This window comes from Nelumbo nucifera, chromosome 5, assembly GCF_055504915.1.
Source record: "Nelumbo nucifera cultivar China Antique chromosome 5, China Antique-T2T, whole genome shotgun sequence".
NCBI classification, from domain to species: domain Eukaryota; kingdom Viridiplantae; phylum Streptophyta; class Magnoliopsida; order Proteales; family Nelumbonaceae; genus Nelumbo; species Nelumbo nucifera.
In genome coordinates this window covers 8,363,126-8,384,652 of record NC_142653.1, presented here as the reverse complement: position 1 = coordinate 8,384,652, position 21,527 = coordinate 8,363,126, and the positions used below count along the sequence as shown (strand labels likewise).

General features: G+C 40.5%; 1 protein-coding gene across 2 annotated transcripts; it reads left to right on the top strand.

Moving 5' to 3' along the window:
• The first annotated feature begins 13,743 nt into the window (after window positions 1-13,743).
• Window positions 13,744-21,285, top strand: LOC104607754 (glycine-rich protein). 2 transcript variants are annotated; one of them, XM_010273453.3, is made up of 6 exons: window positions 13,744-14,037; window positions 14,149-14,190; window positions 14,335-14,417; window positions 14,529-14,573; window positions 20,754-20,786; window positions 20,868-21,285. In XM_010273453.3, the coding sequence occupies exons 3-6, from the start codon at window positions 14,378-14,380 to the stop codon at window positions 21,035-21,037; spliced, it is 288 nt and encodes a 95-aa protein (XP_010271755.1). In that variant the 5' UTR covers window positions 13,744-14,037; window positions 14,149-14,190; window positions 14,335-14,377; the 3' UTR covers window positions 21,038-21,285. The 2 variants fall into 2 exon arrangements, with proteins under 2 accessions (XP_010271755.1, XP_010271752.1); XM_010273450.3 differs by having other exon boundaries at window positions 13,748-14,037; window positions 14,303-14,417.
• The last annotated feature ends 242 nt before the right edge of the window (window positions 21,286-21,527 follow it).

Below are 21,527 nucleotides of genomic sequence, written 5' to 3'. Positions count from 1 at the left end.
TAAAAAACTGAACAATCCCAAATTCTAATATCTTCTATTCAAAAAAGTTGGTGACTGTTTAGATTTATCTAAAATTTGGAATTATTCATTTTATTGTCAATGCTTGAATAGTTGATAAGGAGAATTAGATGACATTCTTAGGGCATTTTTGACTTTTCAAATGTCACTTAACGGCTGATTAACGGCAGATACTAGATTGTCACATTTTTAAAGTTCAAGTACTGAATTATCACATTTTGAAAGCCTCAGTATTAAATTATCACATTTAAAGTTCGGAGACCAAATTGTCACTTAAACCAAAGTACAAGGTACTAATCCAAAATTTTCCCTTCTATTATTAATGAAGCTCATGCCTTATAAATAGAAAGTACATTTTTAAATATAGAGTATAATTTTGAAGCATAAGCAGAAGATAATAAGAATAAAAAGGAAAGATACCCAATACAAATTAAGATGAAAAAATGCCAAAACCACTGGTAGCTGAATAGCTGAGTTCGCATAGTCTGTCCCCAGGGGGCAGAAATTTTTCTATCCCATCCAATGAGAGCCGAACACGGGCACCCTCCCCTCTTTCTTTTGAAACTGATGGAATCCTGGCGGCTAACGGCAGTCTGGACTCAGAAACAATTTAAATTTTGTAAACCCGCTATTTTCGCTTTTGTTTCTCCTTGTCTACCTTTTTCATTTCTCCCTCTCCCAGGCCCACCCGCTTTGGTTCCGCTTCTTCTTCCCTCTCTCCTATATGAAATTCGCCTCCCCTCCTCCATTTCTTCCCTCTCACTGGAAAATGACCCATTTTCTAGCAACCCACCGTTGGATCAGAACCCGAGGACTCATGCAATGTACAACTGTACAAGGTGGGGTACTCTGTTAATTCTGAAAGGTGATAGTTCCCACCAACAAGTGTGAACTCTAGACAAAGGATTGCTCTCGATTTGCAACTAGATTTTGATTGTTTTATGAGTTAATGTATAAGAAGGTAAATTTGAACCTGCATTTCGTTATCTCAATGGTTTCTCAATCATAGAGAGAGGTCATATACAGAACACAGAATTGCAGTTTTACTTATATTATAGCAAACCGTATATATATATTGGTAAATCTTTGTATACATAAATGAAAATCCACTTTTACTTATATTTTAAGCTTTTGTTGCTCAAAGCAAAACCATCGCAAACAAACTCTCCAACACGGCAAAACCACCCACAAAACGATTTCTCAAACCATGTCCGACGCTAGTGGGGCCACCGCTGGACCCTCAACTACCACCTGCGTCGGAGCCGGAGCACACAATAGCCCCATTTCTTGGTGACAATACCACGACGATTGGGGAGAGCAACGGGAGACTTAACTGCAGTTACTCCATTCAACAACTTTCATTGGTGTATTCGTCTTCTGTCTGACATTGCTTACTCACCCCTATTCTCGATCTTTTTCTTTGCTTGTCCCCCATTTCTTTGCTTGCTTGCCATTTTTCATCCTTGAGTACTGCTCCCTCCTCAGAGGTCATAACATGAACGGATCTTCTTGCAGAGAACCACCCTGTGTAGAAGAGCCAATGAACAACCCTCCTGGTGACAACGTCCACACCTTGGAAGAGTCTGAGGTGTAGTAGAAGGAAGTGACGTTGTTCCATTCGAGGTGGTAAAGAAGTCGGCCCAGCTAGTCCTGGATGATGTTGAAGTTGCGGCCATTGGGGGCGGCTCGACCCAACACGATGGTTTGTGTTGTGCTGGGCCAAGGGTTCGAGATTCACGGGCCGGTATGGCATGGCATGACTGTTCGTGTTGTGTCGCCCACAGCCTGCTTGCCGACACAGCCCAGCCCATAGCGGGCCACACTCGGCTCCTTTAAAAAGTAGCCCCCCCCCCCCCCCCCCCCCCCAATAGCTAGTTTCAACCTTTTGGGGGTTTTTTACATAAATACCCCCTAATAGCTATAAACAGCTATATAGGGGGGTATTTATGTATTTTGCTTATGAAGGAGAGAAAAATGACACAAATGCCCCCCAACAACTATTATATAACTAGTTTAGGGGGGCTTTTTGGGTTTACAATGACCAAAATACCCTTCCCAACAATTAAAAAATAGTTAGTTTTTAGGGTATTTTTGGGCAATTGAATTATTTTCAATTCCTCTAAATAGCCCTATCCTCCACCATTCTTCTCATCTCACCAATTCAACAATCAACATTCAACAATTCTCTTATTAAGTTATTCTCTTAATCTCTTCAGTCTTCATTCCCTCTCTCAGTCTCTCACTCTCTTTGTCTCTCAATCTCTCTCGGTCTCTTATACATTCTCTACAATCTGAGTGAACTTTGATAGTCTCATAGTTTGAATAACTGATTGTCTGATTCTCCAAGTTAGCAATTTGGGAGGCTTGGAGCTTTGGATGTTGTCATGTTGAAAGGCTTTAACTGTTGAAATCAAGTTGGCATTCTGAACCGACAATTTGAAGTAAGTCCAATTAAATTAATTTTATTTTTTAAGAATTTGAAAAAAAAAATGGCCAGCTCTTCCCAGAACCCCAAGTTTAGTAGTCCGATTTGGAGAACATTTAAAATAAAGGATGTTGAGGGAAAGGGAAAAAGAGTAGCTTACCAAAAATGTAGAAAAGACTTCAGCTATTGTAGTAAGGGTGGTATTGGCCATTTGACCAGACATTTTTTCACATGAGAAGGAAGAAAAACTAACCCACAATTTAAATGAATTTTTGAAATAATGGAAAATAAACTTTAAAAATATTGCGAGAAGTTAGTGAACATTTCTCACCGCCAATCCCACCATGGCACGCGATCCGTGATCTACTAACCCCTCTAGTGTCTATAGGCTATAGTTCCATTAGAGTCTTGTTTAGTTGTTTTAGTGCAGGACCTGCAGGTACAGGGTTGGCTAGATGCAGTCATGAATCATGATGCAGAATATAGATTACAACTTTACAATTACAAGACAAAGGAGGGCATGATACTACTACATACATCGGATTTCATTTTTCACCTGAAGCAGATGATGAAAGTGTGTGTGAATGCTTTCGTCATAATGATTAATGTATTATGTAAATTTTGTTTAAATTGTAAATTTTAACAAATACCTCACAATTTTTTTTTCAAATTATTGTAATTTTTTTATTTTATTTTCTATTAATGTAATTTTGTATTTTCAATTTGTAACTATGTTGTATTTTTTATATTTTATTAATTTATTCCATTTTCATATTTCATTCGTCCAAGTATAAAGTATGAAGTATCCAACAATTGTATATTTCATAATTTCAATATTTGTATGCTTTGTAATTTATATCATTATTCATTCAAATTTAAATGAAATAAAATTCCTATTTGAATTATTTTATACTTTTATTTATTTATTTTTAGATAATCCTAAATTCATTATTATTCATATCTTAATATCCATTCAGTCTAGCCCAATTTATGGCTCAGGCCCGTAGCACAGCCCGATACAACCTACTTTACACCTCTAGCCAGTCGTACGTACCGGAGATCTATAATCTCCGGGGACCGTTGTAATTGACGAAGAGAATGACTAAAATTGGAGGGGCCATAGGGTTGGTGTTGGAACTGCGGTTTTTTTGAATTTGAGCTTGAGGATACGAGAGAGAAAAGAAGAGAGAGCAGATGGAGAGGAATATTATGTTTGTTAAGATGATGGCCTGATGGGTTTAGCTGCCATTAACGTTATGTGAAAAAAATATCAGAGAGAGAGGGAACAGAAGAGGATTAATTGAATTTTATGTTTTTTTTTTTTTGAGCCGTTAGGTCTGGACTCCGTTAGTTTGATATGAAAGGGGAGGAGAGCAACGTGTTCAATTCTTGTTGGTTGGGTTTCTGTCCCTAGGGGACAGACGATGCGACTCTGAATAGCTTGAATTACGCCACCAAAATGGAGTTCGGATCGTCTGTCCCCTAGTTCTGTCCCAATCAATGAAATACTGCCACGGCACCTATTTGTTTGAAACTCAAATTTAACAGAGTCCAACTTAAACGGCAGTCCGGACTCCAAAAAGCATTAAATTTTATTAACCGCTCAATTTTATTGAATTCCTCTTTTCTTCTTCCTTCTCACCGCCACTACTACAACCAACCGCCGCCCCTATTCAGCACCGAACCGCTCTCCCCACACAACCCGAATCTCCACCACCATCGGAACTGGCGCTGCTTCTCTTCTCTTCTCATTCCCTCTCTGTTACTCGCAGTTCTTCCAGACAACTGTCGGTGCCGCAGAGATGCCTATACAGCACCCTCTTCTTATTCCCTCTCTATTCTCTTCTTTAGTTCTTCTCACGAATCTCCACCGCCGTCAGAGATGCCTCTGCAACCCAACTAGTTCTACTACCCGGTTTTGCACTAGTATGGAAAGAAAAATTTGCAAGGCGCTCTACTTCTTATGGCTTCTGCACTACTGCTTCTAAGTCTTCAACTCTTGTAAACTGGACTAACAACGTTGGTATCCTGTGTTAGAGCACTTGATTAACCCATCTGAATTTTGGGAGTTCTTATAATTGGCATCTCAACTCTTGTAAGCTTCAGTTCAGCCTTTAATTTTGAGAGAATTAGGCCCTTTCAATGGAAAATATATATCCATTAATTTTTACAGGAGAAAGAACCATATAAATAACCTTTTAACTATCCTCAAGGCTCAAGTACAAGGAAATTCATCTAAAACTAGTACAATACAGTATACATAAACCGATGTGCATAGAACACATTTGATTACCAAGACAAGACACCGGAACAATAATGACAATAGTGAAAAGCAAATACGGTTTCCTTTATTTAGGTTACCACCAGGAATGACCACGATACATCTACCACAATCACCCAGTTCTTTGCACACACCAACTAATACTGGACAAGGCATTCCTGCCTCCCATGAGTCATCGTAGTGTTGTTCCTTGATTCCTTGATGAGGGCAGATTTGGCCCTCCAGTGAAATTGCGATATGTGGTACTTCGTGACAACTAAGCAAACACCCAGGCAAACAACTTATCAAGTTGGTATCCCACCCGGGCACCGATCTGGCTGGCCTGGCGCGACCTGTACGCGGTCTGGCTCGGCTTGCACGCAACCGGGCGCGGCCTGTGCGGCCCTGCACGCGGCCTGCGCGACCTGGCTGGATCAGCCTGGCACATGATCCGACCTGGCCGACCTGGCAACCTATAAGGCGCCCACCAAGAACCATTAACAGCATACCCCGTGAGCTCAGTAGCTCACCAAGGAGCTCGCCAAGGAACTCGGTAGCTCACCAAAGAGCTCGCCAAGGAGCTCACCACCAAGGAGCCAAGGAGCTAGGCAGCTCTCCAAGGAGCTCGCCACCAAGGAGCCAGGCAGCTCGGCATAGCTCCCCCGGGCTTCTCGCCACTTGTAGGGTAGCTCGGTACAGAAGAGTAGTTTGGCGTATCGCAGGAAGATCTCCTGGCTAACAACCTGGCCCAGACACCGACCCGCCGACTGACACAGGCGCCGACCTGGCAACCTGGCCCGAACACCGACCCGCCAACTAACACAGGTGCCAACCTAACAACCTGGCCCAGACACCGATCCGCCGACTGACACAGGCGCCGACCTGATGACCTGGCCCAGGCGCCGACCTGGCCGCTTGACACAAGCGCCAGCCTGACAACCTCGAGGAGTTCATCACCGTACCCCGGTTTTGACGGGATATGACGAGTCTTATCGTTTGAAGGCTTTTCACCCACCTAACCTGCGAGGACACCACTATATAAGGACTCCGACCCCCAAAGCCAAGGGAGAGAAAAAAGGATGGTAAACCCTGCTCTCTAGCTCTCTCATTTCTCTCCAAGCTCTCTGTAATCAGAATGCTAACTTAGGCCGGAGAGTCCCCACCGGGAAAATACCCCCGGGTCCTCTGATTCAGTTCTCACTGGTCCCTCAGCTCCCGCCGCCTACAAAGGAGAGGAAATCACCTCACGCGGAGGGTAGTCGAGTTGCGCTGCACCAGGGAGCACCACCAGGCAGTTCGCCACAATGGCAGTTTGCCACCAGGGAGTTCGCCACCAGGCAGCTCACCACTAGGGAGTTTGCCACCAGGCAGTTCGCCACCAGGCAGTTCACCACCAGGCGGTTCGCCACCAGGCAGCTCGCCACCAGGCAGTTCGTCACCAAGTAGCTCTCCACCAGGGAGCTCGCCACCGGGTAGTTCGCCACCAAGTAGCTCATCACCAAGGCATGTCACCACCGGGTCAAACAACGAGGTACTTAGCCAAAAAATTTATACATCACAAAAAATGGTACTTGACCAGAAACGGTTACATCAATTGGCGCCGTCTGTGGGAACACGCTACAAAAAGCTAAGTTCTCATCCTACAAAAGCTAAGTTCTCATCTTACCAAAGCTAAGTCCTCACTTTTTAGAAATTGAAGCTATCGCTTTATAGTTTACATTTTTTATGAACTCAAAGACTATGCAGGGAGCTAACAGACTAAGTAGCTCTACCAACCTTACTTTCAATTCAGATAATGCCTCATCAATCCTCTCCGCAAGGTCCCCCCTACAAAGATGAGCTCTTCGTGGCTTCCGCGGGAGTTGACGGCCAACAGACTACATAGGCGCCCTTACCGGTCGAGCCTTCCAAGGCTCCTGTGTGAGCTGGCGACCTAAAGTTAGTAGTGCTGCCCCCGAAGGTCGAGCTCCTAGTAGCTTCTTGTAGGAGCGGGTGACCGGCATTACGAAGCTGATGCAGCACAATCATAGCTCGACACCTCATAGGAAAAGCCTACGGGCCACATTACTGCTTAAGACCCGATCGCCTCTCCAACACGGGCAAAGTCAAAAAAGAGAGTAGACTACGAGTCACTCCCAAAGCCTACGGGCCACATTACTGCTTAAGACCCGGTCGTCCTCTCCGACACGGGCAAAGTAAAAAAAAGAGTAGACTACAAGTCACTCCCAAAGCCTACGGGCCACATTATTGCTCAAGACCCGGTCGCCTCTCCGACACGGGCAAAGTCAAAGAAGAGTAGACTACGAGTCACTCCCAAAGCCTACGGGCCACATTATTGCTCAAGACCCGGTCGCCTCTCCGGCGCAGGCAAAGTCAAAAAAGAGTAGACTATGAGTCACTCCCAAAGCCTACAGGCCATACTATTACTAAATATCCAGTCGCTTCCTCAACATGAGCAAAATTAGCAAAAGTGAACTATAAGTTGCCCTAGAGCCTAAGGGCTACACTACTGAACTGGCGGAGACCCCCTCGCCTTAGTGGCAGCTCGCCACATACAGGCAGCTCCCGAAGCCTAAAGAATTGGATCAGCACCTACTAGCTCGTCGACTTACAGGCCAAAAGAAATGCTGAGTTACTCTCAGCTCGGGAGTGGGGAGCAATTGATGAGGGCAGATTTGGCCCTCCAATGAAATTGCGACACATGGCACCTCGTGACAACTAGGCAAACACCCAGGCAAACAACTTACCAAGTTGGTGTCCCACCCGGGCACCGGTCTGGCTGGCCTGGCGCGACCTGCACGCGGCCTACGGGCGGCCTGCACACAACCAGGCGCGACTTGGCGCGGCCTGCGCGCGACCGGGCGCGGTCTGCGCCACCTGGCCGGATCAGCTTGGCACATGATCCGACCTGGCCGACCTGGCAACCTATAAGATGCCCACCGAGAACCATTAATGGCATACCCCGTGAGCTCGGTAGCTCACCAAGGAGCTCGCCAAGGAGCTCGGTAGCTCACTAAGGAGCTCGCCAAGGAGCTAGGTAGCTCTCCAAGGAGCTCGCCACCAAGGAGCCAAGCAGCTCGGCATAGCTCCCCCGGGCTTCTCGCCACTTGTAGGGTAGCTCGGTATAGAAGAGTAGTTTGGCGTATCGCAGGAAGATCTCTTGCCTGACAACCTGGCCCAGACACTGACCCGCCGACTGACATAGGCGCCGACTTGGCAACCTGGCCCGGACACCGACCCGCCGACTGACACAGGCACCGACCTGACAACCTGGCCCAGAAACCGATCCGCCGACTGACACAGGTGCCGACCTGACAACCTGGCCCAGGCGCGGACCTGGCCGCCTGACACAAGCGCCAGCCTGACAACCTCGAGGAGTTCATCACCGTACCCCGGTTCTGACGGGATATGACGAGTCTTACCGTTTGAAGGCTTTTCACCCACCTAACCCGCGAGGACACCACTATATAAGGACTCTGACCCCCAAAGCCAAGGGAGAGGAAAAAGGATGGTAACCCCTGCTCTCTAGCTCTCTCATTTCTCTCCAAGCTCTCTGTAATCAGAATGCTAACTTAGGCATCGGAGAGTCCTCGCCGGGAAAATACCCCTGGGTCCTCTGATTCAGTTCTCGCAGGTCCCTCAGCTTCCACCGCCTACAAAGGAGAGGAAATCACCTCACGCGGAGGGTAGTCGGGTTGCACTACACCAGGGAGCACCACCAGGCAGTTCGCCACTAGGCAGCTCGCCACCAGGGAGTTCACCACTAGGCAGTTCGCCACCAGGGAGTTCGCCACCAGGTAGTTCGCCACCAGGTAGTTCGCCACCAGGCAGCTCGCCACCAAGCAGTTCGCCATCAGGGAATTCGCCACCAGGCAGCTCGCCACTAGGCAGTTCGCCACCAGGCAGTTCGTCACCAAGTAGCTCTCCACCAGGGAGCTCACCACCGGGCAGTTCGCCACCAAGTATCTCATCACCAAGGCACATCACCACCGGGTCAAACAACGAGGTACTTAGCCAAAAAATTTATAGATCACAAAAACTGGTACGTGACCAGAAACAGTTACATCAATTCCCATCAACTGCTTTCTCTCCAATGCTTTGAGCGATGTTTCCACTTACATAGACGTTGCAAGCAATGGCTTCAAAAATCAGACCCATCACCTCCTGGAACCTCCCTTCAGAGCGGGAGGCCTCTACAAGGAGCCTCCAAGCGTTCTCCTCTGTTGCTTCCTCATAGTTTTGTTTTGTTTTTAACACCATGTGGCCAGTGATTAATTTTCCACAAAGTCGGGTTGACCTGAAAGTCAAGAATGGGTTTACTTCCCCAAGTGCCTGCTTCTCAGCATAACACTGTAATTGTTTCAAGCAGCAAAGTCAATCAGCACCCCAGATGCGATGTGCATAGATAAAAAGGCTCAAAGGGTATAACCATAAACTGCAGCAAAGAACAGACAAAAAATGGTGCCAAAGTTTATTACCTAGGAAAATTCGTTTCCAGAATCAGAGATGTGGACATTGTAAGGGATGTTGTCATCTTAAAGGCGGATACAAGATTCAGATACAACATTAGATAAATCAATCAGAGTATTGCTGCCCTCAAACAATGAAGTAGAAACCTTTATCATGACGTAGAATATTGAAGGAACCTTGCCGTCGCCGTCTCCGACGGTTGAGGGAGGAGAAGAGAAGAGAAGAAATGAAAAAATTGCAGGGGCGGGGGTTGCAGAGGCATCTCCGACGGCGGTAGAGATTCATTGTGTGTCGATAAGGGTGAGGAGGCGGTGGGGAGGGACTAGGAAGAGAAGAGAATAGAAAGGAAATGAAAAAAAGCGGGTTAATTGAATTTGATAATTTTTTTGAGTGCAGATCGTCGTTAAGTCTGGATTCCGTTAGTTTCAAACAAAAGAGGGAGAGGGTGGTGTGTTCGGTTCTTATTGGTTGGGACAGAAAAAATTCTGTCCCCAGGGGACAGACGATCCGAGCTCACCAAAATGCAGAGAAACAAAAGCTCATACCAGGAACCGACCGCAGTCATTCAACTTCCTTGGGACGAGGAACAATCCCGACACCATCTTTGGCAAACACTTTTGGGATTCTCCGAACATTTTCCTGTCTGTATTACCCCGATAGCAATGGCTAAACCCACTGCGCTGATTCGTTCGTTGTGGGTTCGATAACCTTTTCTATGTCTCATTCTCATCAGTAGAAGTCTTGGCATCACTACCATCTTCTATAACTGAATCCTTTTCCTTCATATCTTTTGCTACTTCCAAATCCGAAATGGCCTCCCCATCTTCAATCTACCTGAATACAGAAAAACAGAAAACCAACATCAAAGCTTTATGTAACCAAAAGTGCAGAGAAGCATCGACAAGGAAGGAAACGTTGGAGGAAAGACTTATATATATGGCTATCACAAAGATAGTAAAGAGAGCGCAAATCAAGATAAAAGAGAAGCCAAAAAGGAGATGTCTCGTTGACGGTCTGCTTCGTTGGCGCCAATGTTCTGTAGGTCCATTGCTGGTCAATCCTCCTTGGCGGAGTCTCCTTGGGTCTCGAAGGTGCTTGATGATCTGCATCACAGAAACTGATCAAATAAAAAAAAAGCGCTTAAAGAGATATCATGAAGAGAGAGGAAGACGAACCTCCCACTGTTGACGATGAAGCTTTCCGAGCTCTTCTGTAGTCTTCTCTATTGTGGTGGCTCCCATGGCTGTTTCTTTGCTTTCGGCCACAATTGATGACAAAGAAGAGGAGAAAGGTAGAAAACCCTCAAGGACTTGTGTCTTGTGAGCCTCTGCTACACACAATATGCTATTAATTTCAAGGCATAGCAATTAACTCAAAAAAAGAGATGATGAATAGTGTCTTGAAGAAGAAGAAGAAGAAAACGATGAATAGTATTTTTTAAGGATAATTTTGAAATTTTAAAATACTAGTAAATGTGCACGTGTAATTCACACGGAAATTTTAAATTATTATTATTATTATTATTATTATTATTAATTATTATTGTTGTTATTATTAGCATTTTACTAGAGTTTGTATTCCATTTTTATCATTTAATAAAAATATTTATTTTAACAATTATGTTTATTTAATATTATGTGTATATAACATTATAAATGTTATCAAATGTTTTGGACAAAATACTTAGTTGGATCATTGACCAACCATCAAGATAGGAAAATAGGTTTTCTTTCATATCAATTTTAAATTTTATATTTAATCTACACTATATAAATATTTTTTTCTTATCACACTTAATTTTTATTTGATATAATTAATATATAATATTAGAGATGTGTCCAATTTTTTATAATATTTTATGTTCTTTTAATTCTTTTTTATTTTTTAAAAATGTATTATTTAATTATCACATCATCGATTAATCCAATTGACCCAAATCACTAACCCATTACCGAAAAAAGAAAATGGTTTGATTTCTAAGTTGACTTTAAATTTTGTATTAAAATTTTATCATTAATAAAATTAGTTCTTATGTATGATGAACGTATAATATTAGAAAAGTAAATAAGTGGCCATATTTTTTTTTCTAATTTTTTCTTTAATTTTGCCATTCTTTGTATTTTTTTATCTTTAAAAATGTTATTATTTAATTATGGTATCATTTCATTTCTAGGTTAATTTTAGATTTGATATTCCATTTTTATCATTAATAAAATTACTTCTTACATATAATACTTATTTTTTATTTATTATAATAAATATATAATATTAAAGAGTTCAGTTTCAAATATAAGAAAGAAATTTGATTTAATACTTATTTTATAGCATTATTGGTTATTGGGGATGGGACTACACAGCAAACCTATGACACCTGATGAAGGTGGAATTCGACCCTTACTATCTAACCGGCACCTTGCAATTAACACCTGAATTGTCATGGACTCATGGTTATGCTTATTTTCTTATAGAAAATACATTATTCCAACGGGGTCGATCAGGATGTTCCAAGCATGTAGTGCCCGTTAATGGGTCGGGTCAGCAATCAAAAGATTCTGACCTAATTATTATAGTTAGAACACAGTGTAACCTAAACCCTATATAATCGGATTGGTTCGGTTCAGTTGCTCGTCCAAACGATTGACAGCACACTGGCGTAGGCCACAGCACTGCAGCTACAAGTATGAAAGGATGATTTAAAGAACCTTATTACTTTTCACAGTATAAGAAAATTATCTCTCTCTCTCTGCAATGGATTTATAAAAGAAGATACAATAACAAAAGGGTTGTCAGAACCCTCATTTTCTAATTTTGTTTTTTCAGAGCTCTCTTAATTGGAGATGTGATTTGATTTAAATATGCTAATATAAGATCACGCGTTATATATATTTATAAGTATTAGGCTATTAGTCATATATATGAAATATGATATTTGAATTAATGAATTTAATTTTTATGACTTGAACATACTTAAAAAGGCAAATATTGGCTTTATATAGTATAAATATAAATATGCTCATAAATGCTTAATACCATGTCTATTAATAATTATGATTTGAATGTTGTGTTTTGACTCAATTGCCGTAGGTGTGAATTTTTCATTTTGTCTTTGTAATACAATATTAAATGCATTTTATTTTATTAATAGTCTAATATTTTTTAGCTGCAAATAATATATAATATTTTGATAATATTTTGTTAATTTATTCAATATTTGATTGCAATTTTACTTTTCTTAAAAAAGGGTAAATTTCTGAAACCTCCTTTAAAGTTTTAGTTATTGCCGAAACATTTTCTGAAGTTTGATAATTGCAATCATCTCCCCAGTTATAAATAGGCCCCTTTTGTTAAAATCCTTTAAAAAGAGGTATAAAATGTTCAAAATACCTATGTGGTTACTTTTCACCAAAAATGTTTATTTTTTAATTTTTTTTTCATATGAATCACTAGCCCAAACCTTTCCAATCTCTTTTTTTTTTTTAATTGATTTATTTTTCAACTTTACCCTTCATACTAATCACTCAAAGATAAAGTTATAACCAATGTTTTTGAACTGTCGTTGATCCAGACGGTTAGACATTTTGGATCGAAAACCGTTTAGGCGACTGGTTCCATTTTACTCCAAACCCAGTATTTGGTAAAAAACCGTTGAATCAATGAACCATTGACCAAACAGTTTGACTGTTAAACTGTTCGATCTAGAGAATGATTTGCGACAAGGTTTTAAAAATTGAGAAATCTCATATCTGAGACTGAGAAATCTCATATTTGCGTAAATTTCTCTCTCGCGTAAGACAGTGAGAGAGATTTGAGATGTGTGAGACAGTGAGAGAGAGTGAGATATGAGACTGAGAAATCTCAGATCTACTTTCATTGCCAATTTGCCACCATCGTGCCGCTGTTGCCGCTGTAGTTCGCCATCGCCGTCGTTGCCATTGCAACCTGCAACTCCTTCTTCTTTTAGTCGATAGTTTTCTCAAATCTCTCTCATTCAAACCTTATTTTCTCTTATATAGTATGCATCTTACCCTAATATTCCAATCTAATGAGTAAGACATTCGAACCGTTTGATCCGGACGGTCGAACCGCTAACCTGGAAACTGGTGGCCAGAACGATTTCGTTTTTGGGTCAATTTTTAAAACCTTGGTTACAACTTTAAATTTTCTTTTTTTTTTTATTGTTATTGTTTTTCCATAGAAACCAGCCTTAATAGTAATTGCACGAGTATGTTGAACATTTTTATACCTCTTATCATGGTTCAAAGTGTCAATATGATACGCCCGATACGGGACGTAACGTATCGTATCTTTTGAAAAAGATACGGTTTGAAACGCCTTTTTGCAGGGTTTCAGACCTCCATTTTTTTTAGTAATAAAAAATATACTAAAAGCTTCCCAAAAAACCAAAATTTGAAAAAAAAAACTTAAAAAAATAGAATTTCGACCATTTCTAAGTACTGATACGATACCATACTTTGAACCTTACCTTTTATTAACAAATTCTAACAAACAGGGTCTACTTTCAATTGTATCAAAAAGCTTATATGAAGTAAGGAAAAGTTAACAATTTACCCTAAAAAATATAATCCGACTTCATTCGAATAAAAGTACGGAGAGGCCCAATACAGATTTCTCACTCAATGCACCAACGCCTGCCCATAAATTGGCATCACTTCCGAACCCTGAGGTACTACTGTCGGACTCGTGTCCAATTTGAGGATTATGGTCGCCGAACGCCGATATAGGTATTTGGACAATTTATCGACACGCAGAGACATTCTTTTCTAACTTCCCTACTCTCCTACATCTTTTCCACGCCAAAGCCAATTTGGAGTGCTTTATGCTGAAGCTCTTAGACTTCATTTATGTGAGTATCAATTCTGATAATTTAACTGATTGATTATTTATTGACTTTTGGTATTCTTAATGGTTTCTGCTTATCTATTTCTTTTAATTCTACACTATTTGTTTCTAACAGCTCAAACACCTTGTTACTCAAAATTCCACCATTTCACCTTAGGTATTTCAAATTATATGTTTCTGATGTTTCAATTTTCCATATTTGGTGCAGTTCTCTGAATTCCGTAAACCCACATTATTTGTTTTATCGTGCTGTTTTTTCCTGTTCTTAGGTTCGTTTCAAGTTCTTTTGTTTGGTTGTCAGTGAGGCATAGGTAAAAAAAAAAAGAAAAAGAAAAAAGAAGGAAATGGTTCTCACAAATTTCAATGGCACCGGTGTTGGATTTGGTATTTGCTACTTTTTGACTTATTATTCTGCCATTCCTTTTAATTTTATGGCTTTTGGACTACTTAATAACTCTTTATGAGAATTTTTGTTATGCCGTTTCCTTGCTACAGGTTTCGGCGTTGGATGTGGTTTTGGTATTGGATGGGGTTTTGGAGGTCTGTTTTACTCCAATTCAATTTACCGATGCACCATATAATGTGTCTATTGTACATTGCACGACATTTTTTCAGCTTTCTCCTTTATAATAATGTAAAACCTTTGGTAAATCGATCTTATATTCTCTGCAGAACCAAGAGCCAAAAGTCTAAATAAAAAAGATATATGTCCAATGACTGGCACACCTAATGATTTCACCCTGATATGCAGGACTAAATACCTTCCTCTGAGGAACCAACTAAAAATGAACTTTAAGAAGTATACCTTTAAGGTAATTTGTAGTGGATTGATGGATCTAGGTTAGAGTTAGACTAGGATTTAAGAAAAGAATGAAAACAAAACTTTCTCCTCAATCTTTGATTCGTGAGTCTGCAAACTTTCTGATAATACTTATTTCATTATATTTTTTATTGTTGATGAAAAAGTAAAAGAGCAAGTTAAAATCAGTAAATAACCAGTTCCTGTAATCCACGTGACCAAATGGGATCCAGAGGTCTGCTAGGTAGTTGTTCTGCTGTTCTCCTGCCTGATTAACTTTTTTTCATAACACTGCATATGCAAATGTGAATATTCTTTATTGATTCCTTTTTGATACATAAAGAAGATGTTTTAACAAAAGTTATTCCCCAAACCGCCTCCCCAAAAGGGAAAAGAAAAGAAAAGTAAAGAAAGAAGGTTAAGCTCACCAGTTAGCCTCAAAATTAACCTTGCTGTGCATATTTTTATACTTTATTTTTGGCCTATTTTCCTGATATTTAGATGCACCTTCCACATTCTGTGTCACATGATTATTGCCTCCCTGTTAAATGTTCCTTATAGCTTAGAATTAGCTTCTAGCATGGCTTCCATCCCCTTTTCAGCTCCCCTCCCCACCCAGCCCTCATGTCCCACCCTGTTGGCTCTCAGTTGTCGACCAATGGTCTCCCTCAACTGATGGTCTTTCTCCATTTTAGTTTAGGTGCTTTGAGTCAATCAATGACAACTGAGAGTGATAAGTCGTCTCCTTCCACAGCTGTGTGTATTTGATATTTTCTCCTCTGAATTAAATTCTTAGCACCTTAGGGGTAGGATCCAGGATCCACAGATATTTGGATCCTTGTAGCTTTGAAATTTGATATGATCATTATAGATTATCAGAAGGTGCTTCAGCCCATAGTATGAATTCTTGGTTTTCTTCTCCTTCATAAAATCATATTCTAAGTTGTTCAAATGTCTTAGAATTCCTTCAGTATTTTTGTGTCTTTGTATAGCATAATTAGGAAGAGCTTCAAGGACATACTTAAATAGCTTTGCCAGCTAAACTTGAAGTTCTGGCTTTCCACCCTAGCAATCTAGCCATAGTTTCTCAAATAAAAAGGTAAACATTTGTTTTGTAGTTCTTCCCTGCAAAATAGTTAGATTTGTACATTTCCTAGGTTTTTGTAAACCTTTCATTTTGGAAGTATCAGTTAATATTTTAGTATGCTTTCTTGTAATATTGTTTTTGAAAAATAATGGTTACTTCACTAAATTTAAGGTAAGACCTGAGTCTGCCTGGATTTTCTTAACAATAACTGAAGTGGACTCATAGAGATTTATTTATTTTTTTCTGAGTAAAAAGTGACTATGATTATATTAAAAAATAAGGAGATACATGAGAAGATGTACACCAAAGCGAAACAGAGAAAGGACTACAGAGGTAGAGCACTATCACTAAATAAACATTCTCTATTAGGTAACCCGTCTTCTACAGTGTTCAATTCCCTGGGGATCCAGTTCAACTTAGTCTGCATTGAGTCCAAAATGTCTAGCTTTTGCCAAGAGATGAGCCAAACTCCAAGGCCTGCTGTCTTTTTCCTTTAGCCATCTTATCGTATTGGCTGAATCACCTTCAATAGCTAGGGAGGAAATTCCTAACATTTTAGCACAACCAAGACCTGTGAGGGCTGCCACTATTTCTGCCTTTGTAGATATAGCACAACCAATCAGGCCATTAAAGGCCCAACATATGTTCCCTTCTCTGTCCTGGATTATACCTCCAACCTCTGCTAGACTAGATGATCCTTGAGCACTCCCGTTGAAACTTAATCTCATCATCCTTTCCTCCCTTTTATAGCAAAGGTTAGGAGTATCTGTCTTGGGGAAGGCAAAAGGATTTCCACTAGGTTTTGTTGGAGATCATTCAAAGAGAGTCTAGCTCTAGAATTTATGGCCCACAGGTTGTAATGGAAAGTAATAGAGGAGATCATATCTTCTATGTTCTCGCTTTATTCTCAAACACCATATTGTTCCTTTCTTCCCATACACCCCACATAACAGCTTGAACTACCAGCCCTCCAATACAGCTTTCCTCTTCTACCTAAACCTGTACCTTTCCATTGCCACATTACCTCCACTACCTTCTTAGGAAACACCCACTTCATAGAGATTTTTTTTTGGACAATAAAGGATACAAACAATGTTACAATAAAAAATGGGTGATACAAAACACTGAAAGAGATCATAAAAGACAAAGAAACAACTTCCTCCCAGCACAATGCAACTTCCCCTGCTAATCCAAATCCATAACAATCATTACCCATTCTCTTCCCAGTTATAACATAACTGCCAAGCATTAAACCCAAACCTATCAAAAATAATTACTGACAACACATGATCCCGCTTCCAAATACAACACTACCGACACCTAAATTCTTATAAATAAAAGCACACACCCACAAGAAATTTTAGCAGCTTCAAAGATTAGGCAGTCATCCTTGAAGAATAAATAAGATAGATTTGGAGCTCCTTGTGGAATTTTGGTAGTTTTTGGTGACTTCTGGTGTATCCTATTTTCAATCATTTTAGATAGAACATCCATGCACAAAATAAATAGGTAAAGGGATGATATCTCCTTGCCTTGTCTACCTTCAGGGTTATATGAGCCCAAGAGTGGTTGTAAAAGTCATAGTTCTGTCAATCGAATAATTAGCAAACCTTAAACTTTCTAACAACATCCTACCTAAGCTTTGGATGTGTCTTTCGGGCCTACATCACCTCTTCCATTTTAAGATATTTCATGTAATTAGCAGAAGTGAGGGATGCACATATCTTATCTTCAAGAGAACAGTACCTTGAAAATTAACCTTGGATTACATACCAAAGAAAAGTTTGGATTGAGTGAAGATTCTTAAATACACCATCCGTACCATTCTGTATATGTCCAAATACTTATTCCACATTCTTTCATGCTTTTGGAGAGGTTTGGTTTTTATTATATACCAGAAAAGCATCAATTTGACAGAGGACATGATAGAGTGCAATGGTGAGACAATTCATGTGGCCAACTCTAATAATCAGAATTAAGGTAGCAGAAACAATAGACTCCCTTGAATTTTCAACTATTTGATCAAACATTTTATCATGTACCCACATATATTAAATCCCAGAAGGGCATGGTTTAGAGGAACTCAACATTAGACTTTGCATTTGCCATGACCAGACCTATTCATTACCTGATATTTTCTGTTCCAATTAGACCTGTTCACGAGCTCGGCTTCGGGCCTGACTTTACACTATATTGGGCTCTGGCTTAAGGCCGGGCCTGTTCAAATTAGACCTGTCCACAACCATCTCCCCTTGGGTCAGATATGGTCTTAACTCTGGTAATCGAATAAAATTTTGGGAACAGACTTGGGTAGGGGATTCACCTCTGAAGGACCAGTTCCCCTCCTTGTATGCTTTGTCAGACTTGAAAAATGAATCTATTTCTTCTTTCTTAGATCCTTCAGATTCCACCTTTGGTTTTGGTTGGAACCTAGGCCTGAGAAGGGCAATTAGGGATACAGACTTGGACAACATCTTATCTTTGTTATCCATCCTTGAGAATGTCTTCCTGGATCCTAATAAGGAAGACACTAGATTCTGGGCTCCTTCCACCTCAAGTACTTTCTCTTGTGCTTCGTTTTTTGAAACTTTAACTCAGCCTCTTGTCACATTTGGGGTGTCCTTTCCAGTTAAAGAGATCTGGAGCAAGCCCATTCCTCTTCGGGTTGATAGTTTTTGTTGGGAAATTTTCCTGGAAAGAATTAACACAAATGATTTACTTCAAAAAAAGAGACCCAATTCTTGCTTACTTCCTAATTGGTGTACTCTTTGTAAAGCTGATGGGGAAACTGGTTACCACCTTATGGTTTCTTGTAAGGTCGCTAAAATTGTATGGGAGTGGGCTCTTTCCCTCTTTGGGTGTTCTTGGAATCCTCCCGAGAGTGTCCAGAGGATGTTCTCTTCTACGTTTTTCAGTTGGCCTAAGAAGAGAGGGAAGATTATGTGGAGGAGCATTAGGGCAACTGTATGTTGGTTCCTTTGGGAAGAAAGAAACTTACGAATTTTCTCAGACAAGGACAGATCCCTGGCAAACCTATTAGATCTAATACTTTTAAGGGCTGTCCATTGGCTAAAATCTCTGGAGCTGTTTTCAAACTTTCCTGTGGCTAACTTATTAAGAAATTGGAAAGAGATAGCTACTTCTGCTTTGTGTAAGAGGACTCCTAGTCCCTCATGGTCCCCTCCTCCCTCTAGATTTATAAAACTGAATTTTGATGGCAGTAGTTTGGGGAATCCAGGACGTTCTAGGATTGGGGGAGTGTTCGGGAATGAGGAGGGGGTTATTATTGCTTTGTTCTCAGGCTCCATTGGGGAAGGAGACTCTCTTAGGGCTGAGATTCTTGCAGCTCTGGAAGGAATTCAAAGAGCAAGGGAACTAAATATCAGACGTTTGGTCTTGGAAGGTGACTCGAAGGTGGTGATTAGCTGGCTGAAAGAAGAGGACAGTGGCTTGTGGAGCTATAACAATGAAAAGAAAAAATTCTGTTGGTTGGGCAGAGACATTGAGATGCACTATAGCTGGGTGAAGAGGTCTGCCAACTCATTTGCAGATGGGCTGGCCAAGCAGGGGGTGAATAGGGAGGCTCTCTTTTGGGCTAATTTTTAACTTTCTGTCTTTGTATTCTGTTGTTGTGAAGTTAAGTCTTTTTACCTCCCCTATTGTATCTAAACCTTCACAAATATTCACATCATTAATAAAGTTTTACTGTAATTGATAAAAAAAAGGTCTAGTTCCAATATGCTTGTTTGGCTAAATGTGCTTTTACTTGTATCACTTAATGCAAAAATCATATGAGAAGAGGTAGTATGTACCTTCTCTTTTAGTAATAAATCAGTTACCTCTTCTCAAAGAGAGAGAACCACCGCCGCTGCAGTGGCGATGATGGGAAGACAGGGGGCAGAGAGAGAGGGAACTGCCACCGCTGCAACTTGCAGCGGCAGTGGCGGGAAGACATGGAAGAGAGAGGGAGGGAGGGAGGGAGGGAGAGAGAGAGAGAGAGAGGGAATCCTTTGATGGTTTATATAAATGACTGGAAACATCCTAGATTTGGAAAAGTGCAGATTTTTGAGAACAGAAATCCTGTGATATGTTAGGAATCTCTTATAGAAAGCTGGAGAGGATGGCCTTTCTGTAAGGATTATATTGCCACAAATTTCTGAGATACAAGATGCTCATTGAAGTTTTGGGTTATCCCAAAATGAAGTTAACAATTGAAATCAATTTCATGTGTGTTGCAGAGAATCCAAAGACCTGAAAAACTAGTTGCTGTGACTGGTGCTGGTCCTGAATAACCCAGCTTTGTCCATTGCTTGTTCATCATTCACATGTTCTCTGATGGGACCATTAAATATGGTTTATTATTTTTCTGCTGAGGAAAGAGGAATTCCCAACCCCTCTATTGTTCAAGTATATGACTTTTTGCCATTTGATTTTTGCTGAGGGAATCTGGCACATCACATTTTGATTATTCAAGCAAGTGCAGGATACATTTCCTAAGGCTAGTGATATTAGTGGTAGTTTCTTGTTTTCAGACATGCATATGATCAATGTTTTGCTTGCATCAGCTACTTCATTCAATGGACAGTGATTTTAATCAATAAAACAGATAAAATTCTTGGCAATTTGTTTGTTTTTTGTTCATGTGAAATCATATTCTGCAAATGGATGATATTATTAGTGGGAGTAAGGTGCATCAAGTTTAGCACCAATTTATTAGATGCTTGCCCTTCATAACCTTTGTGCATTTTCTTCCCAACACATTGCAAATTCTGAGTTAGTTTTTGTCTTTATTCCAACCATTTTATTACTAACTGGTGACGTTTATTTGCTTCAGGCATGCCTTTGCATATAATGGGTCTTGGTATAGGTACATTCTACAAAATGGTTATATTTTCAATAATTTAACATTTATATCGCATGCCTCATTTTTGTTGAATTATTCATGAAGGTGGTGGATGTGGGGTAGGACTTGGTCTTGGATGGGGCTTTGGATCTGCCTTTGGTAGTCAATACCGTTCCAGTGAGATCACATTTCAGGGCATCAATTTCAATGCCACAAGTCAAGCCAATGAGACTACAGCTTTGTCAAATAGGCAGGACGGTTGTACTTCAAAGTAGCTTTCACACTGTTCATTCGTCATAATGCTGCCGTAACCTTATCAATCAAAGGTGTGTGGGCTTCAGAGAACTAGACTTGCATAGTATTTTATGATCTCTATTTTTTAGACAATTATGGTACAATATGATTTCCTATTGAACAACAAAAGGATGCAATATCAATATGATATTTGATATATGTATCAGTCAAGTGCCTGGAAAATTTGTGGTGAAATTGGAATGAGCTTCTACTTACAATTGGGGATACCTCCCACCTTGGCTTTATTTGGTTTCTCGGGAAGTTATTTGAAAAGGGAAAGTTGATAAATGCTTTTAAGGTATTTTATGAAATTCCTTGAGAACTTTCTTACGACTCTCCCATTCTCAATTCATATCCAAGAAACTAGAAACTAAACACAGCATTGGCTTCTACTGATTTCTGTTTATGAAATAAGCTTCATCAATGCCACAGAAGTGAAAAATCCGATTGGGCCATAAATTAGAGGCCATT

Bases quoted from the DNA above. Each gene is read 5' to 3' on its own strand.
- LOC104607754 (XM_010273453.3), top strand. From the start codon at position 14,378: ATGGTTCTCACAAATTTCAATGGCACCGGTGTTGGATTTG. The intron at 14,418-14,528 runs GTATTTGCTACT...TCCTTGCTACAG, and splicing joins TGGCACCGGTGTTGGATTTG to GTTTCGGCGTTGGATGTGGT. The intron at 20,787-20,867 runs GTACATTCTACA...TTATTCATGAAG, and splicing joins TATAATGGGTCTTGGTATAG to GTGGTGGATGTGGGGTAGGA.